The sequence below is a fragment of the Cyprinodon tularosa genome, unplaced genomic scaffold, assembly GCF_016077235.1.
Source record: "Cyprinodon tularosa strain WSP-4 unplaced genomic scaffold, ASM1607723v1 ctg21, whole genome shotgun sequence".
Lineage (NCBI taxonomy): Eukaryota > Metazoa > Chordata > Actinopteri > Cyprinodontiformes > Cyprinodontidae > Cyprinodon > Cyprinodon tularosa.
The window spans coordinates 282,651-299,466 of NW_024038778.1; the positions used below are offsets into that span (position 1 = coordinate 282,651).

At 38.1% G+C, this 16,816-nt stretch overlaps 1 protein-coding gene across 1 annotated transcript; it reads left to right on the forward strand.

The window, feature by feature from the left end:
- The first annotated feature begins 8,501 nt into the window (after positions 1–8,501).
- Positions 8,502–13,927, forward strand: LOC119783654 (ATP synthase membrane subunit DAPIT, mitochondrial-like). The gene is made up of 4 exons (XM_038285276.1): positions 8,502–8,598; positions 8,712–8,782; positions 12,332–12,424; positions 13,719–13,927. Exons 2-4 carry the CDS (start codon positions 8,714–8,716, stop codon positions 13,821–13,823), a joined length of 267 nt encoding a protein of 88 aa, XP_038141204.1. The 5' UTR covers positions 8,502–8,598; positions 8,712–8,713; the 3' UTR covers positions 13,824–13,927.
- Positions 13,928–16,816: the final 2,889 nt, after the last annotated feature.

Consider the following 16,816-nt stretch of genomic DNA (forward strand, 5'->3'; position numbering starts at 1 on the left):
CTTAAAACTGTATATTTTAAAGTGAAGTTTTAAATAAACATTAATCAATGGTAAGTATATCCAACATTGTTGGCACAAAATTCTTCATGCTTGTACTTGTCCTCTTGCGGTCTTCAGCCTACGGTGTTACAAGGCAAGTGTTGTGCCTCACAGCTGTGAGTTAAATATTAGCAATGACTATACAAGAATGTTAAAATCATGTGTTTGAGATTCTGTAGCTAATGTCCTATTAGGACATTCCCGAAGGACGAGTCTCACTAGACATCATTGTACCCCCTCGGGTTCTCCATGTATAAACTTTGTTTGCAAAGACAAAGTTGTCTTTGGCCCGTGGGCTCTCTGGAACCCACGGGTAGAAGCATATTAATGATACTTTAGTGAAGCTTTAAGTAAAATTAAACCTCCACTGAGTGCATTCTTACAGTTTTCCTTCATAATTTTAAGTGTTCCTAACCAAGTTTGTTGTTCCCTGAGAAGCAATTCAATTACATTAACATTCAATTACCTAAGTTTTTATTGCCTTCTATTTAGGCAAACCTTTCAAATATAATTTTGCCAAACAATGTTTTATCTACCTCGTTGATTTGAATTGTGAAATAGTTTATACACATTCCAGCTTAAAGTTCGTTTCAAAGGCAATTTTAATGTTAAGAGGTTTTAACCGAAATATGTGTTCCCTGGAGCCTCCTTCAGGTTGGACATGCCTGGAACATCTAACAAGAGAGGAACCCAGGGGGTTCACCCTATCTCTGAGGAAGAGCCCAGCCACCCTGCAGAGGAAGCTTATTTCACACCTTTGTATCTGGTTCTTTTGCTCATGACCTAAAGTTTGAGAGCATAGGTGAGGTTAGGAATGTAGATTAACCAAAGACTACAGGTGCTGCTCATAAAATTAGAATATCATGAAAAAGTAGATTGATTTCAGTAATTCCATTTAAAAAGTGAAACTTGTATATTATATTCATACATTACATACAAACTCATATATTTCAGATGTTTATTTTGTTTAATTTTGATGATTACAAATGACAACAAATGAAAATCTCAAATTCATCATATCAGAAAATTAGAATATTGTGAAAAGGTTCAAAATTGATGGCCCCTGGTGCCACACTCTAATCAGCTAATTAACTCAAACCACCTGCAAAAGCCTTTAAATGGTCTTTCAGTCTAGTTCTATAGGCTACACAATCATGGGGAAGACTGCTGACTTGACAGTTGTCCAAAAGACGACCATCGACACCTTGCACAAGGAGGGCAAGACACAAAAGGTCATCGCTAAAGAGGCTGGCTGTTCACAGAGCTCAGTGTCCAAGCACATTAATAGAGAGGCGAAGGGAAGGAAAAGATGTGGTCGAAAAAAGTGTAGAAGCAAGAGAGATAACCGCACCCTGGAGAGGATTGTGAAACAAAACCCATTCAAAAATGTGGGGGAGATTCACAAAGAGTGGACTGCAGCTGGAGTGAGTGCTTCAAGAACCACCACACACAGACGTATGAAAGACATGGGTTTCTGCTGTCGCATTCCTTGTGTCAAGCCACTCTTGAACCACAGACAGCGTCAGAAGCGTCTTGCCTGGGCTAAAGAGAAACAGGACTGGACTGCTGGTGAGTGGTCCAAAGTCATGTTCTCTGATGAAAGTAAATTTTGCATTTCCTTTGGAAATCAAGGTCCCAGAGTCTGGAGGAAAAGAAGAGAGGCACTTCATCCACGTTGCTTGAAGTCCAGTGTAAAGTTTCCACAGTCAGTGATGGTTTGGGGTGCCATGTCATCTGCTGGTGTTGGTCCATTGTGTTTTCTGAGGTCCAGGGTCAACGCAGCCACATACCAGGAAGTTTTAGAGCACTTCATGCTTCCTGCAGCTGACCAACTTTTTGGAGATGCAGATTTCATTTTCCAACAGGACTTGGCACCTGCACACAGTGCCAAAGCTACCAGTACCTGGTTGAAGGACCATGGTATCCCTGTTCTTAATTGGCCAGCAAACTCTCCTGACCTTAACCCCATAGAAAATCTATGGGGTATTGTGAAGAAGAAGATGCAATACACCAGACCCAACAATTCAGAAGAGCTAAAAGCCACTATTAGAGCAACCTGGGCTATCATAACACCTGAGCAGTGCCACAGACTGATCGACTCCATGCCACGCCGCATTGCTGCAGTAATACAGGCCAAAGGAGGCCCAACTAAATACTGAGTGCTGTACATGCTCATACTTTTCATGTTCATACTTTTCAGTTGGCCAACATTTATATAAATCCTTTGTTTTTATTGGTCTTCAGTAATATTCTTATTTTCTGATATGATGAATTTGAGATTTTCATTTGTTGTCATTTGTAATCATCAAAATTAAACAAAATAAACATCTGAAATATATGAGTTTGTATGTAATGTATGAATATAATATACAAGTTTCACTTTTTAAATGGAATTACTGAAATCAATCTACTTTTTCATGATATTCTAATTTTATGACCAGCACCTGTATACCTTTTAGCTCAGCTCCATCTTCCTTTCTATTCTTCTTTCACTCCTGAAGTAAACCCCAAGATAACCAAGCTCTTCACTTCAGACAGGATCTCTCCTTCAACCTCCATTTTCCACTTACTATGAAGTACATTTTAGCACAAAGTTTACCAAGATAACCTAAGAAAATACAAAGCAATATGCAAGTTTATAAAAAAAAACAATAAAATAATTATATAAGAGTGTAAAGATTACCAAATCTCCACATTAACCTGTAGATGGAATCTCCATATCATCCTATTACCTCTAATGAAGCGGTGATGTTTTTGGTAGCTATGGTTTGTTGGATTAGGTTATGAAAAAAGTTGTGAACAGATGCTCTAAAATTGGGCTGATTTTGCCAAACTGATTTTGTAACTGTTGTTTTATTTTATTTTAGCTTTCCTCTACGCTAACCACAAGCATGTAGATGTTTTAATCCAGGATTTTATTGTTTGATGACCTTGAAAGCTTGCTCTTGTTGATTCCGTTATCACAGGACTTTAGCGTTACTGTTAGGCGCATGCATGATCACAAGGCTGCTAGCTGCAACATTGTCTTCCTTCTGTGTGGTGGCCAACCCGCCTTAAGCTCATTAAAGCTACTAAAATGTAATGTAATGTGACCAAAATCAAGGGTCTATGCAATTTCAAAATAGGTTTAATTGCGATTATATTGCAAATGCAGTTAATTGCCTAGCCCTACTTTGAAATTTGTTTTTTACTAAGGGTATGTCTAACTTAGAAGCCATAAAACCACAAAGGTTTGGGAACCACTGAGGCACCCCTCAAAATAACACAACAGGTGGGCGTATGGATGATGCTTGTCCAACTGGGTGTTCATTTTTCCATAGCACAAAGAAGAAAGCGTAAACAGCAGGAGAAAGAAAGAGCATGAAAAATAATTAAAGCTAAACATATGTCCGAGTAGTTTTTGACGTTGGCCAATTTAACTGATTCAGATTTAATAATTACTTTCCGTTTTCAAAGTGTTAGAAGAGCTGGTAGCTTTTTGTAAAAATATCACTATTAATATGATAATTGAACATGTATGGACTTTCCAGATAATTGCCAGTTGTTACGTTTAATGCTTAGAGTAGCATGTGTAAATTTAACAAACCCAAAAAACTCACGAAAAATCGTTCTCTTCATTGTTTTCATCGTCTCCCTCCATTATCGTCCTATATATTTTTTCACCCTTGACACCACTGTGAGCTTTTTGATCAGATGAGATTTAGATGGTAGTAACTCTGCAGGTTTGCTGAATTTAAAACCATTTATGAACAAGTGGAAAGCACTCCACACCCACTGTGGAGGACAGTGGAGGAGTTATGCTGGAGTGTGGCATCATAAAGTATTTGAAGCAGAGGTTTTTAATAAAAAGCTGGGGCCTAAAAAAATCAAATGTCATGTGACCAAATGAAAAGACACAACCTAAGCGTTCTTCCATGGTCATCTCAATCCCCAGAAGAGGGTATAAGGGAGGAGCATGGAAGTACTGTCATGGTGGCAAATGGGGTTGTAGTATTAATGCAAATGTTCTCAAATTTAACATGTAAGTTTTTCAGAAAAACATGTATTTTTTTTGTAAAATTGCCCTTTTCCCTATTAAAAAAAAATGTCCTCAAATTACATTAAAGTAAATCTGGCTTATCCTGCATCTGTAAGCATGAGCTCATCCTTCTGCCATAAGATACGGGGTTCCTTCCAGAATGTACAAACAGATAAACCCTGTTTATTTGTCAATTCTCACTGAAAACTACAGTTTTAATTGGGTGTTTATCAAAAGGCTTATTTTGAATCCGGGTAATGGGGTATCCCCTTTGATTGCACGCGGACTTACAGATCGAACCGAGCCTTTAATCTCTTCAGCAGCCATGCTGTGTGTGGGAGGTTATGTGTGAATGAAGGAAACCGCTGCCTTGTGAGGATCCAGGCCTGTGATGTTACAGGTTTCATGTGAAAGCAGGGCTAAAATAGGTGTCCCTCTGTCACCTGCCCACAGCTCATAGTCGATGTGTAGCAGCAACAGTGTTCAGCTCCACTGATGCGTTCGGTGAGGAGTCTGTTTTAAAATTTACATGACTTGTTTTGCAAGTAATCAACTGCTAAGTGTTTTTTTTTTCCATTGTGGACCAAACACATGCTGATTAATTCAGTCTTCTTTGAAAAAGCTTTAACTCCATAGAGACTGTTAGAGGAACAACTTGAATCTGTGCCATGTGTAAAACCTTGTATATTAAATCCTCCCATTTGTCTGTCTCCTACAGCTCTTGATGGCTGTCACTTACTTTTATTTGGATTTCAGCTGGTTTTCCTCAGTAAACAAGTAAGGGATAAACACAAATACACTGCTCAACAATATAAAGGGAGCACATAAACAGCACAATATAAGTTCAATCAAATCAAACTCCTGTGAAATCAAATCGTCCACTTAGGAAGCAACACTTATTGACAATCAATGTAACATGTTGTTGTACAAATGGAATACACAACACAAAGAAATGATGGGCAATTAGCAAGACACACTCAATGAAGGACTGGTTCTGCACGTGGGGACCATAGACCACTGCTTAGTACTTATGCTTTCTAGTTTATGTTTTGGTCACTTTTGAGTGTTGATGAAGTTTTCACACTTGTGGCAGCATGAGAATCTACAACCCACACAAGTGGCTCAGTTAGTGCAGTTCATCCAGGATGGCACATCAATGCAAGATGTAGCAAGAAGGCTTAATGTGTGTCTGTCAGAGTAGTGTTCAGAGGTAGGAGGTGCTACCATGAGACAGGCAAGCACACCAGGAGAAATGTCGGACACCATAAGAGGGCAACAATCCAGCAGGAGGACTGATACCTCTGCCTTTGTGTGAGTAGGAACAGGAGGAGCACTGCCAGATCCCTGCAATATGACCAAACAAAAATCTGTCTGCACAAATAGTTAGAAATGGACTCCATGAGGATGGTATGAGGGCCCAACATTCAAAGAAGGCCCAAGAACACCAGGATTGGCAAATTCACCACTGGCATGCTGTGCTTTTCACAGATGAAAGCAGGCTCTAACATGTGAAGACATGACAGACAAGACATGGATCTCCTCCCAGATCTGGACTAAAGCAACCCCCACCCACACACACACAAACCCGTTCCCCAGGCCTGATTTAGATCAGGCCTGGGGAACGCCACGACGCAATACAGAGTATCCAGGAGTTGTTGGATGTTTTAGTCCAGGTCTGGGAGGAGATCCCTCAGGAGAACATCCGCCACCTCCTATGGGGCATGTCCAGGTGTTGTAGGGAGCTCATACAGGCACAAGCAGGCCCTACATAATACTGAGCCTCATTTTAATCTGTTTTAAGGACATTACATCAAAGTTAGACCAGAATGCAGTTTGTTTTCCGACTTTAATTTTGTGTCTGACACCAACGCCTCCATTGGTTAACAAATTTGATTTACGTTGAAACTGTTTTGTGTGAATTTGTTCTCAACACATTCAGCTTTGTACAGAACAAAGTATTCAATGAGAATTTTTTTAAGTCTTTCAGATAGTCTTTCGGAAATATAATGTTATTTGAGTGTTCACTTTATTTTTTTGATAAGTGTAAGTTACCAGACCTAAAAACCCATCAAAAAATCTGATTTATATAATGAAAATGTTGCAGATTAGAAATTCAGTCACAGTTTACCAATAAATTCAGTGTAAAATGTGATCTTTGCAAACTTCTCTGTGATGTGTTGACACAACAGTGACTCACTCACTCAGGAGTACAGTAGGAGCCTGTTTTATATCTGAGTGATTCAGAGGTTAGAGTTAATAGGCTCCTAATGCCACAAAAACAAAAAACAGTCATATTTGGAAAGGGTGGAGAGAATAAAATCAGCCAACTGTGATAAAACTATGATAAAAACATACATAGAAAGGACTGTTTATTGGGTTTTAAAAAAAATGTGAAGGATTTTTTTTTTTACTACATTATATCTCAGTAGCGTGTTCGTCTTTTGAACAAATTTAGCTCAATCTGTCCTCACATCAACACAAGCTTTTCATTATGCTGCCACCACCACATTTCCCCTTAGGGGTAATGCAATCAGGGAGGTGTTCAGCATATTGCTTTGCATGTAGACCACCAAGATTCAGTCCTGACAAGAGTCTTCTTCTGCTTGTTTGCTGTTCTCTGCAGAGGGTGCCTCTCACAGCTCTCTTCCAACCACAGCTTTCCCTTTACAGGTTCAAATGGGGCCAATTTGCAGATGGAACAATAAATTGACAAATCTTCCCCACTTAGCTGTTGATCTCTGCAGCCTCTTCAGAGTGACTGTGAGTTGCTTGGCTGCTTCTCTGATCTATACTGTCTTTGTCAGACATGCACATTTAAGAAGACTTGCCAGGTTTTCTAATTTGACAGAATGTATTTAAAATGATGGAATGAATAGACATCTGCGAGGTAAAATCTTTTCCTATTTATTATAACTTAACCTAGCTTTAACCTAAACCACAACCTCATCCCTGTCATGAACCCTTGGGTTTAGACTGAGATTAAATTACACACAGAAGGGCTCTGTTTACAAGGTAGGAGACTTCGGAAGGCAGTTGTTTACACTCTGGTAATGGGCATTGAACTTTATTTTTACAAAGTATTTTCTGTATGCAAACTTAATTGAAAGCCACATTTCCTGGATAACAGACTAAACTGGACATGAAAATGTGAGGGGGTCCACAAGAAGGCTGTGGTTTCTGAGGAAGCTCAGATCCTTTGCTGATATTTTCTATAAATCAGTTGTGGGCAGCGTGACTGCTTCTGCCATTATCTGTACGGTTTGCAGCATCAAAGCAAATGATTTGGGGAGGCTTAACAAGCTGATAAAGAAAGCTTAGTTAGAGGCCTCCACCAACCTGCTGTAAGACAGACAGATACAGGAGATTCTCCCTGCCTACATCTATTAACATCTACAACAACTCGTTAAAGAAACCTCTGCAAGAACTTCAACAACATATGATTGAATGCATCACTTGCTTTCAATTCACAATTTGACAGTACTTTGAAATGTGAATTTGTGTCTTGTAAAAGTTTTCTGACAGAGTCTCTTAATTTTTTTTGTGTATGATAGCCTGTTATTTCAATATACAGAAGATACCAGACAATTTTCGAAGGTTTCCAAGGTGTCTGTGAGAGGAAAAGGCCTCACAGCATTACACGTCGTCCTTATCGCAGAGTATAGATGGGACAGTGAAACTACTGAGTTAATTATTTTTTTTCAGCAACAATTCATGTGCATTTCTTTTACAAAGATCTGAAAGCATTTTTTTACCAAATGACAGGAAAGTGTGATTAACCAGAAATAGGATGTACTATAGCTGAGTATCTGCTCTTCTGATTTAAAAAAAAAAGCCTTGCTGGTTTTGTTTTTTCCTTCTGTAACACTCCTTTCTTGACCAATCCAAACCTTACCACTTGTTTCTGATTGAATAATTATTTATTAATAATAATAAATATTTTTTTAAGATATTATTATAAAAAAATTAAATTAAATAAAAAAAAAACAACAACAAAAAAACTATGCACTCTCTAACACTTTATTCTGTATATAAAAAAAGTGGAAAAATGTGATTTATTTTTTCACTGTTGAGTCCCCAAATATAATATTTTTTCCATGTAATATATAAAAACATCGAAATGTTATAGTGGGTTCCTTTTAAAATGAATGATATCGAAGTAGATTTATTCCACTTCATTGTTGAATAATGTTCCATAGTATGCTCACAATCATGTCAAATATTAGGTCAACAATGATAAAGGGATCGCTGGTTAGAAGAAAACAATTTAATTCAGTGACGATTTTTTTCTGCCTTTTAAATCGCAACAAGAAACGAACAGTAAAAGAAAAGTTATAATTTTCCGCCCTCTAGTGGTTACTTTAAAGTGTAGCAGCTTGTTGGCCGTTTGTATAACTCAATTTAACGTCCGCCTACCAGAACGCAGCTTATTGGTCAGCCGTTTCAATGGAGGCATTCAATTGGTCCAGACGTCTCTCTCGCAAGTGAACCCGGAAGACAATAAATACAGTGGAATTGTATAAATTACCTACAGTCTGCAGCAGGTAAAGCTTTAAATACGCCCTTGAATAAATTACAATGTGGCAAAAAGAGTGTTCAAATAAGGACGAGTAGTTTTATAAGCATGAATAAAATGTTTTGTTTGAACTGTCCTTAGAAATGCCGACATCCCCTGTGAAAACTCGGATCCCCCTGACCAGCTTCGGTCATCTCATCACAGAGGTGAAGGTAAGATGCTCACATATATAAAACCAGCATTCATTTAAGACAAAACAAGTTCACCTAATAGTCTAAAGTTACTGGTGTGTTTAAATAAATTGGAATGACATCTAAAAATAGCCAATTTTAGTGAATAAAAGATAAAATCTTCATTATGCCCAGAATGCCTTTGAGAAACTATTTATTATAGCTTTTAGAGAAAGAAAAATAATGTTTCACTTTGAGAAAACTAGACTAATTCATTGGGATTTGATTATAGGAGAAATGCTTTGCAACGAGCAAGGTATTCTGTACACAATCATCAAAAAACTGCTTTTCACAAGAATGGTAAAACAATAAAAGGCGACTACTTAACTCCCAGCTGTTAAGATGCTTGATCAAATGTTATGGAAAGATTAGTGGAAGGAAAAACTGTGTTAAATAGGTTCATAAAGAACAGTGATAACCTCAGCTTAGAGAGTTTTGATTAAAGCCCATGTAAGTCGCAGGAGTCAGGGCTTTAAGAGCCTTCACACTGATTTGATGACTGTACTCGGTTGGCCTAGAAAAGTCAGCAGATCATCTAAGATGTGTGTAAGATTTAAGAAGAAAACAAACAGACATCAAAGTGGTCCATTATGGTAAAGCTGTCATTTCATTCGGAAACCAAAGCCCCAGAGTCTGGAGGAGAAATGGAGAGGTACAGAAACCCTGTTGCTCAAAGTCAAGTGGGAAGTTTCCAAAGTCCGCAATAATTTAGGGCCAGGTGGGTTTGATGAGATCCACAATAACAGGAATAATTTACAAGGACACCATGTCACAGCTGATATTTCTGCAATAAACTTTTCATCTAGCTCTTACTCATAGAAAACATATTAATTGTGCAGGAATAAGGTCTTAGCTCTGTTACACTTGTAGCCAAGTAATCGACATTTCGTTGTCAAGATTCACCTTGTGTTTTTATATGCAATGACAATAAAGGAAGTCTAAGTCTAAACATTAAGTCAGAATGATCCATCCATCCATCCATCCATCCATCCATCCATCCATCCATCCATCCATCCATCCATCCATCCATCCTTCCAGGTCGCCGGGTCGCGGAGGCTAAACAGAGATTTACAGACCTCCTAATCCACACACACCTTCTCCAGCTGCTCTGGAGGGACCCTGAGGTGACACCAGGCCAGCTGAGAGATATAGCCTCTTCAGCGTGTCCTGGGCCTTCCACAAGGTCACAATGAACAGTTAATAATAATAATAATGGTCCGAATCCGTGGTGTCTAAAGTACACACATTTGTTACTTAAGTAGAAGTATAGATACTACAGTTTTAAAACACTCTGGTAAAAGTTGAAGTATCAACTTGACCTCTTTACTCAAGTAAAAGTGAAAAAGCATGTGCTCCAAAAACTACTTTAAAGTATAAAAGTATAAAGTAACCTTTAAAATAACAGCCAGATGTCACTATATAAATTGAAAGCTCAATTTTTCAACTATTTCGAAAAATTCTTTGAGATAGGGCCAAGGGTGAGGGAGGTCTTGTTGGTCTCCATCTCCCGATACGCTCTCGCCTGTGTCCGACCTTTCAGACATTTCAACATCTTTTTCTGAATGCGACATTGTAGCATAGCAGTTTGAAGAACACCTGCTTGCTTCTGATTATTTCCTTTGGCGGCAGCACAAATTTAACGAATAGCTAACCAATGAGTGTTTGCGTTATCCAATCACCCTAGTTTTCACTAGATGTGGATAGCGCCAATGATCTGCATTGGATGGAGCACATGATGTGAAATAAATATTTATAAACATAAAACTGAAGCCAAGAGTAACAAGTAACGTTTGTTTTAAAAACGTCAGGAATAGAAAGTACAGATACTTGTGTTTTAGAAGTAGGAAGAAAAATAAGTAATGGAGTAAAGTATAGAAACCTAAAAAGTGTACTTAAGTACAGTAATTATTTGTACTTCGTTACTTGACACCTCTGGTCAGAGTCATATCTGAAGAGCTGCAGCTGTTCAGATATAAATATAAATACATATATTTTCCAATAGAGGGCAGCAAAATCTCTTTTCCCCAGGAGTGAAAGCAAGTCGGTGCTAATTGAATGTAAGGGAGGGAGTTACTCTCTGCAGCATGCAGCAATTCAAGCCTTTAAAGTGATCAAGTTGCATTTAGTTGCCCTAAACTTCATTAGGTCTGCAGAAGACTTGCATCCGATGGAGCTCTGGTAGGGGTAGTTCTCTTGCTGAGGGCAAGTTTAAACAATTCAAATAATTTTTAGCAAGTTTAAAAGTGGTAAAAATATATTACAGTATTCTTACCCCTTTGACTGTTTACCAATCTTTATTTTATCTGCTTTTATGTATTTCAAACCCTTTTATAAGCGCACATTTAAAAATTATTGTATGCATCTGTTACCCTGATGCCCTTAAGAATACATCCAGATATTTTTTAAACAGATATTTTAAAAGTCGCCTTAGTCTACTTCAATGTGAACACATCCTATCTTTGAAGGTCTGTTAGAGAATATTAGGAGACAAGAAGCATCATGAAGACCAGGTTACATAATAGTAGGGTCACAGGTGAAGATGAATGCAGTTAAAATCAGAGAAATCCTGCAGGAAATTTGCCCGATGCTACAAAATACTTCAAGCTGTGGCAGAGGTTTGACTTCTAGCATCCGGGATTAGATCACAGCAGATTTCTGTGTTGAAATGGTCCATTCAGAATTCAGCCCTAAATAGAACGTGTGCTAGCAGCATCATGCTGCAGAGACACTGACGCTGGGTTTAGAGACAATATGCAGAATAAGCAATCATTCTGATACACCCTGGAAGTTCTGAGTGGAAACATTTTAAATGACCTGGTTTTGGTGAATTTTGGATTAATTTGTTCACATCTGAGAAATAATCATTTTGTTTTAGAAAATGGATCTTAGAGGTTTTGATAAACCACAGATTAAAAAAAATGGGTGAAGGCTACAGTAAAGCTGGTCTCATTATATTGTTCAGACTAAACAGCGGCGTAGCAGAGATTGCTCAGTGAGGTCTCCGAATCAAAAAGCTTGACATCAAGACTGTCCTCTAGAACAGCGTGTTAAAATATGTAATATCCTGTCCAGTCCGCTCAGAGGTGCCATACATTAAGCTGCCTCATTTGACCTTTATTAGCTCAGGAACAGGACGATAAGATGCTAAAAAGACACAACCTTCTGTTTGATGGTCTAGTTTGGAGCCAGAAAAGAGCCTCTGAGCTACAGCCAGCAGCAGCAGAGGAATATGATTAATCTTCTCTTCTAATTACAATTTATATACCCTGTGACATGTTGCTTTCACATTCATTTTGACGCGGCGACTGCTTGGCAGCAAGCCCTTCTGGATGCAGGAAATGGCCTTGTTACTTCTTTTATTCTTGTGGCTTTGTTTTCTTTTCTTTGCTCAAGTTTTAACTTTTGATTGCATTTTAGATTTTTTTTTTTCTTTTTTTAGTCGTCATTGATAATTGTCATTATTTATCTCTTAATCCTGGAATGTGTAAATGCTTTTATGCATGTGTGTTTTGATGTTTTTCTGTGTTTCAGAAGCAGCTGTTTGGAATGGAATCGCCTTCGCCTGTGCAGCTGACCGGTTGGAGGAAACACTTCAATAGCTACACACTGCAGGGACGCAGAAATGTACGTAACGCAACTAAACGCAACTCTAACACCAAAACAAATACGCAATGAAAGAGTTTTAGTGTACCTTGAAAATGCTCACGTTTTCTCACACTATAAACACGAACCTTTATTTATTTATTTATTGACCAATAGGAACAGTGATTACTTGCAAAGGGACGCACATCTGCAAAGTAAGGCGTTCATTTACATCCAACCTTTCTATGTAGATCATAGAAAGGGTATTTTTGCCCTTAAAATAAGATATTTAGATATTATGTACTCAATAATACAATAATTTTCTTTTTATTTTAAATGCATTATCTTGTTCCAGTGGCAAAGTGTCTCACCTTTTCAGTTAAAGAAAAAAAATGCACTTATTTTAACTAAAATTGACTTACTCAGATGTATTCCTTTATTACTGTTAAATATGACTGCTGGCCTTCTGCTCTAATAGTTAATTCCTGGAAATGTAAAGGGAAAACAATGCTAACTTCTCCAATTGGTTAAAATAAAAGAGAAGCTAGTTTGTTGTAAATCCTTCCACCATTAGCCAAACTATTGCAATCAAGCTAACTGCACAGAAACCCGTCTTTTTAGCAGAGAACCAATGATTGTCTACGAAACACAAACCACATTTTCTGAATTGTAAACCAATGACAATAGACTTGGATTCAAAAGCATCCTGATTCCTTAATGTAGACTTAAAGTTGAAGCCGTCAAAACACAGAGTTCTTTGTCCAACTTCTAAGGCAACATTTTTCAGTGACTGAGGGAATCCATGGTAACAAGGAGAACACAGACATGATGGATTGTTAACCGTTTTCTCTTAAGATTTCCTTGTTTTGTTGGTTCTTTTTGCCTCGATCTTTACCTATCTTCACATCAACACTCCAGGTTTTTGCCAGCCTTAATGGGGGAAAGCTTTTCTGTCACATTCCTTCACAAACGCGTGTAGTTTATATAATAAACTACACATGATTCCCCAGTGCATGTTGCTGCCACCACCATGACTCACCATTGGAATGGTTTGCTCAGGTGGTTCAATGTAATTTTGGTCCCGTCTAACCAGAGCACCTTCTTCCTCTTTTTTTTTTTTTTTTTTTTTTCCTAAATAAGCAATGTTCCATAATCGCAGAATATTGCTCAACACAAGTGCATGTTAAATAACAAAAGCGTAAAAAAAATCCTGACATAATCTTTTTTTCCACTACACAATAATATACCACTTTAATGTAATCACAACTAAAATGTGTAATAAGATATTAATAGTTCTGCATGTTACTGTTTAAAGAATATTCTTTTTCTCTTGCAGTGCGTCTTGGCTACGTATGGGATCTTGGGGTCCTTGGCTGCTGCTTACCTGATGAACAAAAAGCACCAAGATGGAAAACAGACGCATTCTGCTTCCATGCATTAAAGCTTCTCCTGTTCAACTGTTATTTATTAAAGGAAACCACATCCTGGCGTCTCTCAGCCGTTAGCTGAATGTTGCATGTTAATAAAAGCTGCATTCATGCCTTTCTGGTTATTGTGTTATTGAATTTAGCCTGAACAGGACAACATTTAGTGAGTTTGTTCAGTTTCATTCTTTTTGACGTGATGCTCATCTCCTACAATTACTCTGCAGCTCAGGATTGTATTCTCTATTTTCTCATGTCTTTGTAACGCTGTTGCATAAGAAAAGTTGTTGAGCCAAAAAGAAACTGATAGTAAGTTTATCCTATAGAGCTGTGCTCATGTTCTGCAGACTTGCAAAATGCAATCTTATCTAAGGTTTGAGCATATTGTTAAATGTTTCTTGTGTATTTTTCCCTATTATGAAAAATGTCATGCCCTTTACTCATCTGGAAACTGGTCCTGAGGAACAAAAGAGAAGAATCACTGGCCTCAGAGTGTATTTCTCAGTAACTGAGAGGAAATCGACTAAAGAACGTATTATAGACAACAAAAAAAACACTTAAAAGGTCAAAACGGAAGGCTCCTGTACCCGATCACCTACATTCAAACCACAGCCTTAAATTTTTTTTTTCTTTCTATGCAGATTTGTTACCAGATGTTTGCCTTTCATTGGACCAAAAGCATGAGCTTGAACAGAAAGTTAGACGTGAAGGAGATTGTTATAACCCCAATAGATTTTAGAGGATATTCTGCTGCATTTATAATGACTGACTGAGATATAAAATACATACCACTGATGACCTTACAACATTACCGCTTGAGTTTAGTTTTTTTCATTACTGAAATTGTTTTTAGTTTTAAAAAGTATCTGAAATTTTGTTTTTAGTCATTCCTAGTTCCCCACTCACTGAATGAAATCATTTCCTTTAGCCCTAGAGTACCATCTGTATTCGCACACCTGTTTCCATCCTGTTGCAGACTGTGGTTTAAGAGAAAGCATATATTTTACTTTGTACAGTGGTGGAACTGCAAAAAGAAAGACTGGACTTTATAATCCAGCCTGCATGGTGTTTGCATGTTCTCTCTGCACATAAACAGTTCCCCTTATGGTACTCTAACTGTCCCTAGATGCGAGCCTGTGTCTCTGTGATGAATGGGGACCTGTCCAGGGTGTACCCTTCCTCTCACCCAACGAGACACCAGGGCATAGACAGCAGATGGGTGGTTTTACATTACCTGCAGCTTCCACTCTGTCAATATTTATGCAGCAATAATTAGGCCAAACTGGAAATGTCAACAACAAATAAGCAACATAACTATATTATCAATACTTCCATATCAGATTTTCTCATAGAACACAATATCTTATTCTTCAAAGCCTCAGTTTGCATGCTGAAATGTTGAAGTTAATGGTTTCATAATCAGAAGATGACCAAACCAATAAGGTTTGGTTAACCAGTATCAGTTTTTTTGTCTCTGTGGAACAGGAGGTGGGAATTGAGTTTGAAAAGCTTCATCTGAGTGAATAAGGAAACACAAACACTTCAGACCTACTGTCAAGCAAGGTGTTGGAGGTGTGATGATGATGGTCTTCGTAACCACACGAACCCTAGCAGTTTGTTTTAAGTGAGCTGATCATGAACTTCTCTGTATTTTGTAGTTAAATGAGGGCTGAACCTCGGTGGGAAATCTTGGTCTTCAACAAGTAGATTTAAAACACAACAGGAAATCTGTAGAATGGCTGAAAAAGAAGAGAATCAAGATGTTGCAGTGGCCTAGTCAAAGTCTAGAACTAGAGCTGGCTGAAACATGGGTTGTTTCAGTCAGACAGGGGCCAATGGGGGCCAGTGCCCCTGTAGATCATATCCTGGCCCCTGGGACGGCCCCTGTACTGAAGACATAATACTAAAAGAAATTCTAATGATGCTATGTGCTGGAACAGACATGGTTACTGATAGGTCCTTTGGATCTATTTAAATTTTTTTTCTTTACAAATTCTGTTTGACTGATTATTTAAAAACAATAACATGATAGCTTCAGTGGTATTGAGATAGGATCCCAGTTTTCATCTGCTAAATGTTTTTAAAAAATAAAAATAAAAAATACTATAATTTTTTTCCATCCATCCTTTTTCTGACATGCTTAATCTCAAGCGGGGTCAAAAGTGATGCTGGTGCCTATCTCCAGCTGCCTCCGGGCGAGAGGCAGGGTACACCCTGGACAGGTCGCCAGTCCTTCACAAGGCAACACAGAGATGAACAGGACAAAAAACCATTCACTCACACCTAAGGAGAATTTAAAGTAGCCAATTAACCTAACAGTCATGTTTTTGGGCTGTGGGCGGAAGCCAGAGAGAACCCCACGCATGCTCAGGGAGAGCATGCAAACTCTATGCAGAAAGACCCCAGGCCAGGAATCAAACCCAGAACCTTCTTGCTGCAAGGCATCAGTGCCACCCTCTGCTCCACTGAGCAGCACCTGCAAGTTTTTGTTGAGTTCTAATTCAGATTTTATATAAAACATTTATTTAAACTTAAATTAAGTCAAAAATATGAAAATTCCTAAGTTATGAATGTATATTGACCAAATAAGAAATACAATTTCAATTAAACCTGATTGAATAGAAATCTCATTTCATGCAGCTCTCTCAATATATTTGAACTCCTTGCTCCCCCATGAAAACACGCTGCCCCCCTCCTGGCCCTCTGGGACATTTGGTCTAGAACCGCCACTGGACTGAAACGATTTTCCACTTTGACTTTTATCTTCTTTTTCATAACAGATGTTAGGGCTTATTAATAAAAAATATTAATAAGCATATGACATGAATTATCGAAATGTATTCATCTATTCTTTGCACCCTGAATGTAGAGTAAACTGCATTTCTGCAGCCTTATTTCTACACGCACGCACAAAGCGCTGCTTGCAGATCACGTGATTTATAGGAATCAGCCTTGCAGAAGAGAAAATGAAAGCAACAGTATTTTTTTTTTTTTCCCCTTTACAGCTCCG